This window comes from Eurosta solidaginis, chromosome 1 (assembly GCF_040869045.1).
Source record: "Eurosta solidaginis isolate ZX-2024a chromosome 1, ASM4086904v1, whole genome shotgun sequence".
In the NCBI taxonomy this organism is placed as follows: Eukaryota; Metazoa; Arthropoda; class Insecta; order Diptera; family Tephritidae; genus Eurosta; species Eurosta solidaginis.
The window spans coordinates 269,254,473-269,272,751 of NC_090319.1; the positions used below are offsets into that span (position 1 = coordinate 269,254,473).

The 18,279-nt window shown below is 33.5% G+C and overlaps 1 protein-coding gene across 9 annotated transcripts in view; it reads left to right on the plus strand.

Annotated features, from left to right (window-relative positions):
- The first annotated feature begins 377 nt into the window (after positions 1 to 377).
- Positions 378 to 18,279, plus strand: part of LOC137237274 (organic cation transporter protein) — a 48,795-nt gene continuing 30,893 nt past the window's right edge. The window contains exons 1-2 of one of the 9 annotated variants that reach the window (XM_067760708.1): positions 378 to 418; positions 3,844 to 4,049. In XM_067760708.1, the coding sequence (XP_067616809.1) occupies positions 3,928 to 4,049 (122 nt within the window). In that variant the 5' untranslated portion in view covers positions 378 to 418; positions 3,844 to 3,927. Of the gene's footprint in view, positions 1,170 to 3,612; positions 4,050 to 18,279 lie in introns of all 9 variants that reach the window. The other 8 variants (XM_067760700.1, XM_067760701.1, XM_067760703.1 and 5 more) reach the window with 8 other exon arrangements.

An 18,279-nucleotide genomic window follows, 5' to 3' on the forward strand; every position in this document is an offset into this window, starting at 1 on the left:
TTATCTTATATTATTTTATTTCATTTTGTTTTATTTTACTTTATTTTATTGGCAATAGCCAATAGACTTTTATCTATCTGCAATTCATCTAAAATCGTCCTACCATCTAAGCTGGATGTCTAGCCATCCAAACTTTCACAATTATAATAAAAATACGATTTTATGGTCTTTAAAGCATGAATTTGCCCATCACTGCTTTTGTCGATTTTTAACTTCAAAATTATCAGCCGATCGCAGCAATATCGAAAGCGACTGCATGGGCAACAAAAGCAGTAGCAGTGGCAGAGGCAACATTTGCTACTGCTTGCAGTAGTGACGACTGCGAACAGCTGCGCGCAAAATACGCCAGCGTCTGCCTATAACATTTCACGATCAATCGCCGCTCATTTTAGTTGATGGAACGCACTCGACGCGAAAAGTAAGAGCGTGACACAAAATTTGAATTTCAAATAATATTAAAATTGAATTAAAAGAAAATAAAAACATATAACACACTTTGTCCTGTGTAGAATCTCAAAGCAAATTAAACTACATAGAGCACATTTTTTTAGGCGCCTAGTCAATTTTTTTTACACTGTGACTTGTTTGCTTGATCTTACTTTGTAAATTTTTAAGTGTTATTGTTCTACAAAGTATGTTTATCGTATCGAGAAGTGCAATTGGAAAATGCAAGAAAACTAGAAAATAAGAAAACGCAAGCGAAAGGAAAAGAAAATTACAAGACCAACGCGGTGAGCACAAAAACAACAATAAAAGTGGTTTGGTAGTATAAAGATTATATACAAACGTACATACCTACATATGTGCGTATGTAAATATATAAAAGAAAACAAAGAGTGCAGACCAGCTGTCAGCTGCCTTTTATGATCACTGCCACTGACATTGTTGTTGTAAGAAAATAAAATGAAAATTCAAACAAGAAACTGTTTTTTTTTGCTTTTTCTTTGATCGCGCCATCAGCAAAATTGAAGGAACATATTGCCGGTGAAGTTATTCATGTTACGAAGCCAACGTCTCTATCGGCTATTGCGAGGATTCTCTATTTACCTACGCTTTGTTTAAATAGTTGTTGCTGCTGCTTACGTAGGCAGCGACGGCGACGTCACCTTGTTTCTTTGGTTGCCGGCATTTGGCGCGCAAAAAATTATCAAATTGGAGAAAAGTTGGAAGTATGTTGGGTATTGAGTGTGCAATAACAGAAAATGTAAACAAAATATCGCTAAATATTTATTAAAAGTGAAAATTAATAAAACATTCCTTAGTTTCAAATTTTGATATACCTACCAAAAAAACACAAAAAGTAAAAACATAGAATTAAAAAATAAAATTGCAAACAAAAATTATAAAAAAAAATCAAAAATTGTTTGTGCGAAGAATATGTAACTTAGCAGTCAATCAATCAACTGTACAAAACAATTACTTATATACATATATGTATATTTTTATGCTATACATTTGAAATTAATTATTAAAACTAAGTAGAGCGAAAAAATTTCAAAAGCTATTTAGCTAAAAAAATTTTTTTGTTTTCAATTATTGTACTTAAATAAAATTAAATATGAACATTTGAAATTTTAAGCATAATTAATAAAAAATGAATTTTCATTAAATAAAATAAATAAATGTAAGGCGCGATAACCTCCGAAGAGATCTAAGGCCGAGCGTCTCTTCCAATTTGCGTCGTGCTCCTCTTGATTTTCCCTACAAATTGGCCGGACGGGACCTACATGTTTTATGCCGACTCCGAACGGCATCTGCAAGGCAGATGAGTTTTCACTGAGAGCTTTTCATGGCAGAAATACACCCGGAGCGCTTGCCAAACACTGCCGAGGGGCGACCCCGCTTAGAAAAATTTTCTTCTAATTGAAAAACCTTATTTCTAAAATTTTGATGTTGCTTTGCCCGGGGTGCGAACCCAGGGCATATGGTGTGATAAGCGGAGCACGCTACCATCACACCACGGTGGCCGCCAATTAATTTTCATTATAAAAACAAAAACTCCCAAATTTTAAAATTTGAGGGCAAGGGTATACATATATATGTACCTATGTACAGCAACGAACAGAAAAATGTCAGTGCAAATTTTTTATCACATTTCGCCAATTAAACTATTTTTTTATTATCGAGATTTTAAGAAAACACTTCTATGTATTTTGCAAATCAAAGTGTGCAAACCAATCTCAAAACGTTTTCGAAAAAATTTAAGAAAAGTTTACGAAAATTTCGACCTTCTTATTTGAAGCTCTCTGAATTGTTATAACTTTTTTGTTTGTTTAGTTTTTTACAAAACTGTTGAAAAAATATTTGGGCAATTCACAAGAGTATCGTATTTATGTAAAATTTTAAGATTTGAGTTGTTTCCATGGTTTCCAATACAAATTTTATTTGAGCATAGCACATACGGCGAATAAGAAATCTATTGTGCTTGACCGTTTAGCTTATTACTGTATGTTGAGGCCTTTATGATATTTAAATACCTCTTCAGGCCTCTTACTCCATATCACTAAGGGATTAAGAGTCGCGCTACCTAAATACATAGAAAAGTATCAGCCTTGCCAGAGCCACACATTTCAAATAATGTGAACCGGCATTTCATCCTCCATCTTACAAATGTGACATATTTGTGTTTCGTATAGATTTAACTTACTTAAGTGATATCATAGACGGCAGTGGCTCGTATACTTAGTACACAGTGCGAGTTCGTAGGCCCTCTCTGCTTAGATCAATAAGTTTAGATGATACTGACTTTGCTGGGAGTAAAAACTATTTCAATCTGGCGTCGTCTGGACTGCTTTGTTCCACAAATACTTATAGGTTCCTTAGAGTGTGCCTTTGTAACTCAACTTAGGGGCTCTGCACCAATGAATGCTTCTTAAGCACCCTGCTTGCCTAGGTAGTCTGCCTGTTCATTATCTTCTTCATCCTAGCTGAACTTTGTTTTTGGTTCCCAGATCATTTAGAACTCCAATGCATTCATCCACTAGCCTAGAAATAATTATGTAAGACGGCAAGGCACGTGAGGCTGCTTGGCCGTCTGACATAATGAGGATACCTCTTGAGGGTAAGCCTCCTCGTAGACATTGTTTACCGCAAGCTTCTATTACATCGACTTCTGCCTGAAAAATAGTAGGGTAGCATACCATTCATAGCGATTTCTTTTAGTTTGACCCATAGATAAAATCTCCCATTGTTCCGTCATTAAATTTTAAACCTTGAATCAGACCTCGGATTCAGCGTCATTATATGGATCGATCCCTCTTTCCTAAAGACTTCTGTCCACAATGGACTCCCTAAAATTCCGTGAGATTCTGAGCGTAGGGACCATTGCATTACGTGGTTGTAGAAGTCATGAAATACACAAGTATATCATCTCCATTTTCCCAGTAATATTAATGCGTAAAAAGCAAATTTTTAGGAAGTCAAGTACTAAACCTCCCCGTTTTCGAAACAAAAATTGATTTTTTAACATGAATCATAAGCAAAAACGGTTAATTCAAATTAATTAACAGAATAATAAATATAACCTGAAAATTTAGAGAAAGTAATTATATTAATTTTAAATTAAAGATGCTCATAAATAACAAAAACAAGTTCTGCTAACTTTACAAGAAGCAGATTATAAAGACAACATTTAGGTAACATTGCAAAATATAAATAAGGTCGAGGTTAAGAAAAAAATGTTCGCTATTTTAACAGTTGCATTTAAAAATAAATAAATCGTCTTTCGAAAAATGTGTGTGTGTGTTTGTGAGACTTGTCAAAAGTGATTTTAGATTGTAATAAAAACAAAAAAATATTTAGCATTAAAAAAAATAAAAAATTACTAAAAATCAAAGTCAATAGCCTCATATATAGCCTGATAATATAAGTTCCCAAGAGCGTATTTTGAACGTGTCTTCGCTCTCATCAACAAAAAGAGCAGCAATCATGACAACAAAAACAAATTCGGATTGCAATGAAAAAGCAAAGGAGATAATCAGCGAAGAGAATTTTAAAAGTTTACTTACCGAACAGTTGGAACGCATTGGCGCTGGTGGAGCATTTGTTTGGTAATTACATACATATGTACTTTTATTCCTCCAGACTGCTTATGAATATATATATGATCATTAGACTGGGACAAAAAAATTAAAAAAAAACCACTCTTGAATTTGAAGCTTATGTTGAGAGGGTACAAAAAAAAAAAAAAACAAATGTGTATCCTCTAAAACAGCCGAAATTGTTCTTAAATTTTAAAACCCGTTTTATTCGGGAGCCAGCATTAACACAAACAACACCATCGGCTCTGAAATCCAGTGAAGAATCACTCTTACCAATAAATGCTACTTTGGACTAGGTAAAGTTCTCTCTCTGCAAACGAAAATCGTGCTCTACAAGTCACTTATCGTACCCGGCCTACTATATGGACCATGAAAACATTAGACGAAGCGGCTTTGGGAGTGTGCGAGAGAAAAGTACTTCTAAATATTTAATGATGAGCTGTACGAGCTTTACGTAGATATAAACATAGTCCAAGCGAATTAAAATGCAGCGGCTTTCTGGCTGGGCGAATGAAAGATGACGCTCCGGTTAAGAAAGTATTTTTACTGGAACCCGCCTATGAAAGCAGAAGAAGAGTTGCAGCTCCTTAAAGTATGCTTCTTTTTTAACCAAACTATGAAAAAAACCTGCTTGAAAATTAGGGCAAAACTTAAATTGACATTAGATCAGCGATGCACTCGTTAGCTTCAGAAAATAATTCGCCGTTCACCTATGTACATGTCGTGTGAGCACAGCGACAGAGATTCAGTAAAGCATACAGTCAATGAGTTTTAGCTTTTACATCAAAAAATAAACTTATTTTGCATATCTCTATGTAATCACATACCACTACGAAAAAAAAGAGTTTGTATTCGAAGCTCTACCGGCGTTGTGCACCAATGCATTAGATGGAATTGCGGAGCTGCTAATGATGTATAAATTACGTAAATCTGATTTCAAAAACGAGATTTCAATAAGAAGCGATTTCAGAAGTTTTTAGATGAATGAAAGAAACAATTTTTGTTCTGATACTTACAACAAAAATTACAAATTCAAGAGCACTTTTTTGTATTTCCTATAGAGACCAACCCAGTCGGATACATACATATGCACCCATTCACAATTGATGTACCTACATTAAACCGTTTCAGAAAACAAAAGTGCTTATTTTATTCTTCAAAAAAGCTCGAAAGTTGCTTTCGAATTAACTACGTAGGCCTTGCCATTTTTGCTTCTTGAGTAATTTATAACTATAAAAAAAATATGATAAGTATAATATCTTAGCCCTTATCGATCCACAACTTGGAATTTTTACTGCACCTATAAACTTCATTGGTATATTTATTTGTAGATTATTGAAAGATGCTTTTGAGCCGGTTTGCTATAAGCGAAAAATAAATTAGCTCTGAAACAGTCTAATATACAACTGCATACACTTATTTGTACACATGTTGTACATATGTAGCATATGATTTGTTTTACTTGTGTCTGTCAAACAATAATTCGAGTATTTTGAGATCCCATTTCTCATTTAAAACATTACAGCACTTTTCTTTTAAAATAACATTTAGACATTATTAATACTGTTCAATTTCTTTGAACGAAAAATGCAAAGTTGCTTCAAAGCCGAAATAGAACCCACTTACGAAATATTATTCGTCTAGGGCAACTAGACTTAGAACGATTTACAACAAATAAGGTTGTGTAAGTTCGGGTGTAACCAAACATTATACACTCAGCGTGAGCTTCAATTGTACATTTCAACTCAGATACATTTCTTTTCTACATAACACGTGGGATCGTTGGTATGTGAAGTATCATCAATTCAAAACTATTTTTCGCTAAGATATAGCTAATTATTCTAGTCTACGACCCTTTTAAACTTCTTTTATATAAAAGTAGCCGTGGTCTTTAATAGATCCCGTCCATTTTTACTAGAAATATTTCCTTCTAACCAATTTTATTACGAAAAATTAACATTTTCTTCGAGTCATGGCTCCCGAAACATAGAAAATTTCGTGGTCAAAAGAGGGGCAGTGTCACGCCCATTTTAAAAAATTTTAATATATCCTAACTTTTTGTTATAATTCCATTTAAAAAGTAAAATATCATTAATATTAAGCTCTTTTTCACAAGGGTATAGCTTATTATATTGGTCTATGGTCTTTTGTATAAATGTGGGTGGCGCTTAACCGATCTCGTAAATTTTTGCTAGAAATATTTCCTGCTATAAGGAAAACTCGTGTACCCAATGTTATCACGATCCGGTCATTTTTCTTCGATTTATGGCTTCCGAAATATAATTGATATAAAGCTCTTTTTGGCAAAGATCTAGCTTATATTATTCGTCCACGACCTCTTTAAAAATCATTTATATAAAAGTTAATTTTTCTTCGAAGCATTCCTTATAGTGAAGGCAATACCGAAGCCGTATACTGAATATAACGGACGGACAGACAGATTGACATGGCTTAATTTGTTAATCTCTCTTGCAGTGGCATCCAACTGCATTTTGCTGAAAGCTATCTAGGTGCCAAGAAATAAAGGCCACTGTCACGCTTAGCTTTGGGTTAGATCGGGCATTTGCGACCTCAATCTTGGCTGCCAGGGGAGACTTTTAGATTAAAGAAGTGACATATTGCAAAAAATAGTTATTCCCGAAACCACTTTGCGTTCATGCTTGGTATTCATTCTTTTGCTGTCAAACGCGCTTCCAATTGTGTCACATAACTCACTCAAAGTCGAAAAAGCTGTGTATGTCAAAAATTAACTTCATACTAATGTTCATTTATTTCACATCTCCTTTCATTTTTTCCGCCAACAGCGGTAAGCGGTCTACGCGTCCAAAGTACCCTACCGATCTTCACAAAATTGTCAGGGTAGGTTCACGCGGTCACCCTGTACTTTTATGACAATATACAATTTTGAAAAAGTGAGCAGCGTGTAGGGGCTGCGCTATTAGCAAGTATTCAAATTCGCTCTATCCCCGTACTATGTGAAGGTAAATAAATTGCAAATATCAAAAAAATTAAATGGCATAGGCGGAGGGAGTAGAAATAAAATTCAAATTAGAATCAAGAGTGAAAGTGGAGGGGAGAATGAGTGGGACTGAAACTAAAATTTTAAAGTCTCTATATTTGCTTTGGTATACATTTTCTGTATGTGAAGTTATTTAGGTGGTAGAGGTAGGAGTGAAAGTGGGAGCGAGAGAGGATGTGAAAACGAGAATGAAACTCCGAGTAGAAGTGAAACAAAAATTTAAATGCGCTATATCTATGTAATTATCTTAGGGGGTATACAATATTTGATATATATGTAGATTTAATAAATAGATTCTATATATGGAGTTATTAAGGTAGGAGAGGTAGAAGCTGTTAAAGTGGCAATAGGAAAGAGAGTGGGCCACAAGTGTAAATTGGCGATATCTCCGTTATTATTTGAAGCGGATATCAAATATTTGGTATTAAGGTTCCATATGCGAGGTAATTTGGTGAAAAAGGTAGAGGCCGTGGAAGTGGTGGCAGGAGTGAGAGTGTGAATGAAAAAAAATTTATTCTCAATGCCACTATGATTTTTTAAAGTGGTATCCATTATTTGGTATATAGATTCCATATATGAAGTAATTTAGATGGGAGAGATAGAGAGTTGAAGGGGGAGTAAGAGTGAGAATGGGAATGAGAGGGGGAGTGGAAATGAGAGTGGCGGTGAAAATGGGAATGGGCTTGGGAATGAGAGGGAGAATTATAATGAAAAGCAAATGGATGTAAAGGTAATAAGGAAAGGACGGAATTAAGAAGGAGAAATGGAAGAAGAAATATTAAAGTTATTGTCTATTCGATTATATTGAAAGTGAAGGAGGGAAGGAAAGTCCACTTTTTAAATACAGGGCAGAACAACGTCTGTCGGGTACGCTAGCGAATAATATAAAGGGAAAATACAATTTCCAAATAAAAACAGCATTTCTATCATTTATTTCAGAATTTTTCTAAAATACTTGAGGAATTCACAAGAGTGTCATATATACAGGTCGAATCCATACCAGATGCTGGCAAAGCGAATTCAACCAATTCAGAAGTGCAGAAGAATGACAAGTCATAAGAAAATATCCATTGATTCCGATTAACTGACATGTTGTGGTACATGGCATTGTATGGGAAATAATCAAGAAGAAGCAATCAGCTGTTGGGATAACAACACCTGGTACTGAATTCGCCTTGCGTATTTATGTAAAATTTTAAAATTTGAGTTGTTTTTCATGGTTTCCAATATTAAATGTGAATAAAGGATAGCACATATGTACGGCGAATACCCTGTGAATTGCCTAATTAATTTTGCATAATTAAACGGCAGGGGTTGGAAAGACACAAATACGTTATGTCTCGTATCTCACTTTCAGTTAGAGTGTGGATACCCACACTCTTTATTAGGACGAATTATTACCTCTAAATATTATAGCAAAGAGCCTATGATTTTATCTTTTTGGAGATGCTGCTAAAGCTAAAATTTCTTATTTTTTTGATAATTTACAATTATTGAAAACAAAAATTAATAAAATTGGTTTTGGCTTTTATACAAGCATAGTAATCGGCATTTTTATTGGTCTTTAATTTCTAGATATTTATTATTATGATGCTAAGTACATACTAAATACAACAAAAACAAATGGTATATGAAAGAGGTTTTCTCAGCGCCAAATTTAATTTTCCGTTTCATATTCAATACATTTAGAATTAAATTTTGTAAACAGTTTTATGTGACAACTTGTTGCACGAGTTCTATGTATGTATTAGCTAAAGCCGAAAAGTGAATTTCTTAGACAATGGCAAGACCGTTGAAAACGTCTGCCTCGCACGTCGCCTAATTAAATTTAAGGTGCCAAACATACATTATGGTTCATGAAATTCAATTATTTTGCTTAGTATATGCGCAAAATTACACATTCAAAAGATATATGCATAAATTTGACAAATTTTAGGAAGAATTTTTTCTTCAACTATAGCCACCATACTACCCCTCTATGCCATATAGTTTTATAGGATCACGTATCGCAATTTCACTCAAACGATAAATATGAATTTGTCAAACTTTTAGGTAGAAATTGTGTTAAGTTATGGATCTAAGATGTACTCGTAGCTACTATTGCACATATTTTCTTAATCCGATTAACCATTTCAAAACGAATGTGATTTAAAAAATTGATTTTGATAATGGCACGTATAAAATAATACGGGTCCAGGGTTCAAGTAAGAAAACAATTAAGTCCAAAAGTTGTATAAATATTATAACCGGAATTGAAACAATTAAAAGCTTTTTAAAAAAATTTATTTGGCAAAGCTGATGACGTTAAGGGTTGACTTAATATATGCAGGTCCCGCCAATTTCTAGGGGAAAAAAGGTTCTTTATAACATTCTGCAAAAAAAAAAAAAAATGTTTAATATCCTAATGTCATTATCGTAAACGAACTTATAGCCCTTTTCTCGTGAGTATTTTGATCATACCTGTCATATGTTTACAAATACGCCAAAGACACGTGTATGAATGAAATTATTATTGAATGCAATTTCGAAAACCAAAAAATCGACAAGCATTTAGCTACAAAAACAAAACTATTTTTAAAACATTGCCGTTATTTACTTATGTCTGCATTCAAGCGCCGCCAGAGGCATTAATGTACACAGGAATTACATACTTATGAATGTACGTGTATGACAAGGGTATTTTTTAAAATTATTTTGAGCGAATACTTTAGATACTTGATACTTGCGCCTATATGCAGTGTAGGTTAGACCGTTTTCAAAAAAAAAAAAAAAAGAATTATATTAATAGTTATCATAAAAACTATTGTTCTAACCTTGAGCTTGAATCAAACCTTGAAAAAATAAAAAATTAAAAATGTGGATATTAAGCTTATTCCATTAGTAAGTAAATTGCTGTAAAATAACCATTGGAGATTGTTTTGATTGTCCTTGCTTTTACTTCTACTAGACTCAGAATTAAAGCACTTAAAATAAGCCGCTCCCAGCAGAGATCATCACAAACTTTAAAACCAATCCCTGTACAGCATAGAACATAATTTCGAAATAGCCCCGAAATGATCCTTAAACCGTTGCTAAATAATAACATAACAAGTAAGGAAGTCTAAGTTTGGGCGAAACCGAACATTATATACCCAGCTTGTGCTCTCATATACATGCATATTTCGCATATATTCAGCATAACTTAGTTCTATACGGCAAAGGTGTCAAATTTTTTTGCCATTAGACTTTGAAAAAATTTATTTGAAAATGGGCGGGGTCATTAACCGATTTCCAGTAGGTATAAATATAATAGCAAGTACAACTTCTTCCGTGCTTTGCACACAGAGTATATTAACTTTCATTGGATAATGGTTGGTTGTACAGGTGTAAAGGAGATAGATATAGACTCCCATATATCAAAATCATCAGTATCGAAAAAAAATTTGATTGGGCCATGTCCGTCCGTCCGTCCGTCTGTCCGTTAACACGATAACTTGAGTAAATATTGAGATATCTTCACCAAATTTGGTACACGAGCTTATCTGGACCCAGAATAGATTGGTATTGAGCGAAATCGGATGACAACCACGCCCACTTTTTATATATATAACATTTTTAAAAACACAAAAAACCTGATTATTTAGTAAATAATACACCTAGAATGTTAAAATTTGACATGTGGACTGATATTGAGGCTCTTGATAAAAATTTTAAAAAATTGGCGTGGCACCGCCCTCTTGTGATAAAATCAATTTTACAAATATTATTAATCATAAATCAAAAATCGTTAAACCTGTCGTAACAAAATTCGCAGAGAGGTTGCCTTTACTATAAGGAATGCTTTGAAGAAAAATTAACGAAATCGGTTAAGGACCACGCCCACTTTTTATATAAAAGATTTTTAAAAGGGTCGTGGACGAATAAAATAAGCTATATCTTTGCAAAAAAAAAGAGCTTTATATCAATGGCATTTCATTTCCCAAGTGGATTTATAACAATAAATAGGAAAAACTTCACATTTTAAAAAATGAGCGTGGCACCGCCCCTTTTTCTATGTTTCGGGAGCCAAAACTCGAAGAAAAATTAACGGATCGTAATAAAATTGGGTACACAAATTTTCCCTATAGCATGAAATATTTCTAGAAAAAATGGACGATATCGGCCCACTTTTATATAAAAGATTTTTAAAAGGGTCGTAGACTAAAATAATAAGCTATATCTTAGCGAAAAATAGTTTTGAATCAATGATATTTCACTTACCAAGTTTTATTGTAAGAGAAAATGGGGAGAAATCTTTAAGGGCGGTGCCACGTGTTATGTATAAAAGTAATGTATCTGAAATGAAATGTACAATTGAAGCTCACGCTGAGTATATAATGTTCGGTTACACCCGAACTTAGCCACCTTTACTTGTTTTTTTTTTAAGTGGGCATTGTCGCCAACCGATTTTGTTAGTTTTCATAAAGTTTATATATAATGGAAAGGCCAACCTTCATGCCAAATTTCAATATGACATCTTCGACATTGACATCTTCGGATTTCGAATTACGGCTTAAAGAACTTTTAAATATTCCTCTACAAAATGTGAGCAGTGCCACGGCCATTTTCCAGAATTTTAACAAATTTTTATTTCTAGTCATAAAGTCAACCCACATATCAAGATTCAGCACTTTATCGGTCTTTGATAATAAATTATGGTTTTTTTTTTAATTCCCGGTATTGAAAAAATGGGAGTGGTTATGGCTCGATTTCGCACATTTTCGATACCAATCAATTCTACGTTCAGATAAGCTAGTATACCAAATTTCGTAAAGATATCTCTTTATACTCAGCTGAGCAGAGCTCACAGAGTATATTAACTTTGTTCGCATAACGGCAATCCGTAACGGCATAAACTAATCGAGATAGATATAGACTTCTATATATCAAAATGATCTGGGCGAAAAAAGAAATTCATTTAGCCATGTCCGTCCGTCCGTCCGTAAACACGATAAGTTGAGTAAATTTTGAGGCATCTTGATGAAATTTGGTATGTGAGTTCCTGGGCGCTCATCTCAGATACCTATTTAAAATGAACGAAATCGGACTGCAACCACGCCCACTTTTTCGATATCGAAAATTTCTAAAAACCGAAAAAATGCGATAATTCATTTCCAAAGACGGATAAAGCGATGAAACTTGGTAGGTGGGTTGACCTTATGACGCAGAATAGAAAATTAGTAAAATTTTGGACAATGGGCGTGGCACCGCCCACTTTTAAAAGAAGGTAATTTAAAAGTTTTGCAAGCTGTAATTTGGCAGTCATTGAAGATATCATGATGTAATTTGGCAGGAACGTTACTACTCTTACTATATATGTGCTAAATAAAAATTAGAAAAATCAGATGAAGAACACGCCCACTTTAAAAAAAAAAGTTTAAAAGTCAAATTTTAACAAAAAATTGAATATCTTTACTGTATATAAGTAAATTATGTCAACATTCAACTCCAGTAATGATATGGTGCAACCAAATATAAAAATAAAAGAAAATTTCAAAATGGGCGTGGTTCCGCCCTTTTTCATTTAGTTTGTCTAGAATACTTTTAATGCCATAAGTCGAACAAAAATTTACCAATCCTTGTGAAATTTGGTAGAGGCATAGACTCTATGACGGTAACTGTTTTCTGTGAAAATGGGCGAAACCGGTTGAAGCCACGCCCAGTTTTTATACACAGTCGACCGTCTGTCCTTCCGCTCGGCCGTTAAAATGATAACTTGAGCAAAAACCGATATACCTTTACTAAACTCAGTTCGCGTACTTATCTGAACTCACTTTATCTTGGTACAAAAAATGGCCGAAATCCGACTACAACCGCGCCCACTTTTTCGAAATCGAAAATTACGAAAAATGAAAAAAAATGCCATAATTCTATACCAAATATGAAAAAAGGGATGAAACATGGTAATTTGATTGGTTTATTGACGCAAAAAATAACTTTAGAAAAAACTTTGTAAAATGGGTGTGACACCTACCATATTAAGTAGAAAAAAATGAAAAAGTTCTGCAGGGCGCAATCAACAGCCCTTGGAATTCTGGCAGGAATACTGTTCGTGGTATTACATATATAAATAAATTAGCGGTACCCGACAGATGATGTTCTGGGTCACCCTGGTCCACATTTTGGTCGATATCTCGAAAATGCCTTCACATATACCTACAACTAAGGCCCACTCCCTTTTAAAATACTCATTAACACCATTCATTTCATACCCATATCGTACAAACAAATTCTAGAGTCACCCCTGGTCCACCTTTAGAACTATGGCCGACTCTTTTTTAAAATACTCTTTAATACCTTCCATTTGATACCCATGTCATACAAACACATTCCAGGGTTACCCTAGGTTCATTTTCCTACACGGTGATTTTCCCTTATTTTGTCTCCAAAGCTCTCAGCTGTGTATGTAATGTTCGGTTACACCCGAACTTAGCCTTCCTTACTTGTTTTTGTATCAAGAAATCGTGCTTATAGAAGGTCGGACATGGCTCAATCAAAATCTTTTGGATGCTGATGGTTTTGATATAAGAAAGCTGATATACATCTCGATTCCTTTATTCCAATTAAAATTATAATTGCTAGAAATTGCTATATTATCCCAAAGTTGCCTCGCGAAGATTCCGAAATGATCCAGAGAAAGATAGGAAATCATATCGAAATGATCACGAAAGCAGTTAGTGGCCGCAGATCCGCGCCTGCACATAGCTAAGCTTTAAAATGAAAAAAAAAACGATTTCAAATCGGAGCTTTTTGGGCGGAGTTATTACATTAAATCAACATTACTCTATAAGATGTATTAGATATACGGTAACTATTTTTGGGAAACGGTCTAGCGAATACAAAATTCTATTTGGGATTCATCTTAGTATTTGTTTTAGATCTGTTTCGTTTAGCTTATTTGGCTAATAAACAACATTTTTTACAAAACAAAACTAAATTTGCTTAATTGCATGTAAAAATCTAACATTTAACTGTCAAATCGATAAGTACTTAAAATAACAACTAATTTATAACATGCAACTTTTATTCAATTCAATGCATACGCATTAAGAACGTTAAGTATTGTATTTGTTTTAACAACTTTTTATTAGTATTGTATTTACTTAGTTGTTAGCAATTTAAGTGGCTGTCTACATATTTTGTGGTTTTTTAATTAAGTATTGATATAATCAATTCACAAAAAGCTATCAGATAACTCATATTCACAACGATATATTTGCTTGGATTACATCAAGTTTTCCAGTTTTATTTAATATTTTCCTATTAAGTAGCGAAACGCATATAAAACTGATGCATATATACATAGATCGATGAGTTATGAGGTAACGAAGACGTTAGCATACACAACTTCAAATATCGGGAATTTTGATTTAGCTCCCTTTATATCTCAATGTGCGCCATATAGATTAACTGAATTTATGTCAACGCAGAAAATAAAAACGGAATGTTAACGACCGTGAATTGAAAATGAAAACATGTAAATGCATACAGACATATATAAAATGAAATGTAGAACCGGAAGAATGCATGAGAAAATACGTCTGAGATAAGTATGTATAGTACAAATAAACAGATGTATGTAAATACAAAAATATCGGGATGCAATACTATAAAATTTTTTCAACAATATTTTACAACAAATAATAGGGAAACGTATTTAATGCTTACTCTGGGAACTTTTGAATTATTTTTAGAGCTTACGAGTTCTCGAGTTTGTTCGAGAAAAAATATCTCGCGAGTCTCTGCTTCTAGGGAGATTTTCTAATTTCGAAATATTCGTTAAGCTCGCGGGTTTCTCGATATTCATTCTGTGCCCTAGCAGTTTTATATAGAGCTTACGATTTCTTCTATACATTTAATACAACTAATAAGGCGACTAAAATGAATTTTGAGCAGCTCACGAGACTTACGAGTATTTCGAGAATTTCGCGAGAAGACGAGATCTCGATTACTCGATAAAAAATTAGAATACTATGAACAAAATTATTAAAATATGTTTTGAGTAAAGTATTATTGGAGAAGCAATATAGCGCACAAAAAAACCACTAGTAAAGCAAAAACAGTGTTCATTTGTAAATACTGTCAAAACAGCGAATAAATGAATGAATGTCGAGAAGCTCGCGAGATTTACGAAAACTTCGAGGAACGAAAATCTTGCGAGAAGCCAAGTTATCGATTTCTCGGGTCACGAAGAAATCGTAAGCTCTTATTTGTTTGGTTTTTGACATGAATGCATTTTTACATATATTTTTAAAATCATCATTTTGTCAATAATTTTTTTGACATTTAAAAACATAATAAGCAATTTTATTCATCATAAACAAGGCTGTTCAAAAATTGTTATATTAAACTGCAACTTTTTGAAATAAAAAAAATTATTTTAAATTCTTAAAGAATTTGGTAGTCCCCTAATGCATACATTTGGAATTCAAATTTTTCTCAGTGCTGCAATATTTTTGAAAAATTTTTTGTTGTCAATATGTTTGTGTAAATTTGAATATCATACCAAAGTGCATTGGCTTCATATGAAAGTGATTTTCTTTGCACTTTCGTATGAAATTCAGGCACTTTCATATGAGTCGAATATGTATATATGTGAGGGCATATCGTCGGTCCAGTGCCAAAGAAAAACGCGTAAGACATTGTTAAAAAAAAAAGAGATTTAATTAACAGATATTTAATTTTGTATTCTTCAACCACTATTGGAAGGTTTACTTTTGTAAACCACTAAGTAATGTTAATTGAAAAATTATTTTTAATTTTTTTTTTTTTCAAAAAATGCACATTTGTTGTTTTGGCTTTGCAAAATTTGACATATATAATATTTCGATTAAACCTAAATGGCACATTCATTTCTTTGGCATTGGACAGACGATATGGGAGTGCTATGAAATTTTTTTTATATTCAAAGTGTGAATTTGTAACTGTGCCTATTCTTCTGGGCAAAACAAAAGTGCTATAGGTTTATTGGAGTTGTGCAGCTCTGATCATAAACGTTGTATTTTGCAAATACAAACATAATTACATAAGGGTGTAATATATATGGGGAAATCCGCCAAACTTTGGTTTTTTTGGAAAAAAAAAATTTTTTTTGAAACATGGTATCACGCAAATATCTTTTTGTTAGGAACATTGAGGGGTAAATTAGAGCTATAGCGCATCGCCGTTATTCATCTTACATAATGCTTCAAAAAGATATAATCAAAAGATCGAGCAAACTATATATAAATTGAGGTCGCAATGTTAAACATACCATACTGTACCGATTATATCGAAATTTTAACAAAATATGGAGATATATGCAACTGTTAGCTATGTAAAATTTTTTTGATACACGAGACCCGGTTTTGTAGATATCGGTAAAAATATGAAACCGAATAAAGCCAAATATTTTTTTACTGCAAAGTTTGCAACACATTTATTTTAACACCTTTCTACCGATTTTTTTGAAACTTTAAAAACATATAGATATGTGAACGAAGTATGTTTAGGTAAAAAAAATTTAATACCCGAGATCCGGTTTTGGAGATATTGATAAAAATATAAACCCGGAAAACCTTAAATTTTTAAATTATTTAAACACTTCTTAACCGATTGTGTTGAAATTTTATCAGGATGTACATATCTATGTATATATACCGCATAAAAAAAAGAAAAAAATTTTCTACACTTTTTGACGATTGCCAATTTTTGTCGGAAATTTCGTATATTTGCCCCGTGTACAAACATCAATAACTTTCCTTGCGTGAATATTCCAAGATGAGGCAATTAATCGTATGCTACTGTGGTGTAGAGAAAAAATTAACAAACGGGTATGAAGTGATAAAAGTAAAATTTTAGCTGTGCCCACAAGGTCCTGAAAAAATTTACGCAACCAAGTGCTTCTACTTTTCTGCCTCTACCTTCAAAACTGAAAGGGGCACATCGAATTTGAAGCCCCAGGTATTTTTAGTCCCTGATAGGCTATTATCGTGCATAATCCAAATTTCAAGACTCAGTTGCCTCAAAAAGCTATAAGCAAAAAACTGTCAGTATTGAAAATGACAAAAAAAAAGAATCGCAACTTTGATTGGTGATAGTTTTGAGAATTGGAGGGGCACATTAATTTTGCTCATACTTTTAGAATCTCCGTCTCAAAAACAACACTCAGTTTAAATTCCATAGCGTTTGAGCGATGCCTCAAAATTTTATCGAAAAAATTCAAAACAAAAAAAAATCAAGGGTATCGCTTGAACAAGTGCAAAAATCGACGTTTTTTACCTTTCGAAGTTCTGCAAAAAATTACTATCAACTTTCTTGATTTTTAAAATCCTCAGATCGGATAGTCAAAGGGTAAAACTTAATGTCCTTGTACTTTTTTCTGGCCTTCAGTTTTTTTGCCCGTTGGTAAAACCCGAGTATCCAAAAAAGTAAAAGTTTTTGGGATTTGCCCATATCAATAAGGGCGAGAATATAAAATATCAGTACCCGTAACGTGATTTCTTAATATAGATATCTTACGGCTGCTCTGCTCCTATTGGTATAGGAAATGAGGTGAAAAAGTTTAAATTTTGTTTCAGCTCTTGATAGCATAACAATACATTGTAAAGGAATAAACGAAACGACACAAATGCAAACTTCCGTGTCCGTCCGCCCCTCTATTAATTAGCAGACCTGGTAGACGTTATTCTGTCTCAGCTTTGGTATATCTGCATGACTTTTAAGTCTTTATCTCTTACTCCCCCTCCATCTCTCCCCTTTCCTCTTCCTTTCATTCGCTTCTTCCTCTGGTGCTCAGACTCCGTATGTCTCTTTTTACCTGTCCGCCTGTTTCTCTCCATTCCTCTCTTTGTCTTAATCTATCTCTCCACCTCCCTCTATCTCTATATTCGTCTAACTCTATTTTTATTAAACGGTTTTATTTAGGTTGACTTGGCAGGCTGCACGGCCAGCGCGAATTTTTTAATTAAAATTTAAGTAACTTCCCGATAAGCTACAAGCTTGAAACTTGGAATATAGTTCAGAACCCGGTGATAATGCAATAATAAGAAAAAAATCGCCGCTAGGTGGCGCAAGGATCGAGATATTCACAAAAATCGTATTTGTGGTCCAATTTCGCTCATATTTGGAACACATAATACATACAAGAATATAAAGCGACCTATGAAAAAAATCGCCGCTAGGTGGCGCATGGATCGAGATATTCACAAAAATCGTATTTGT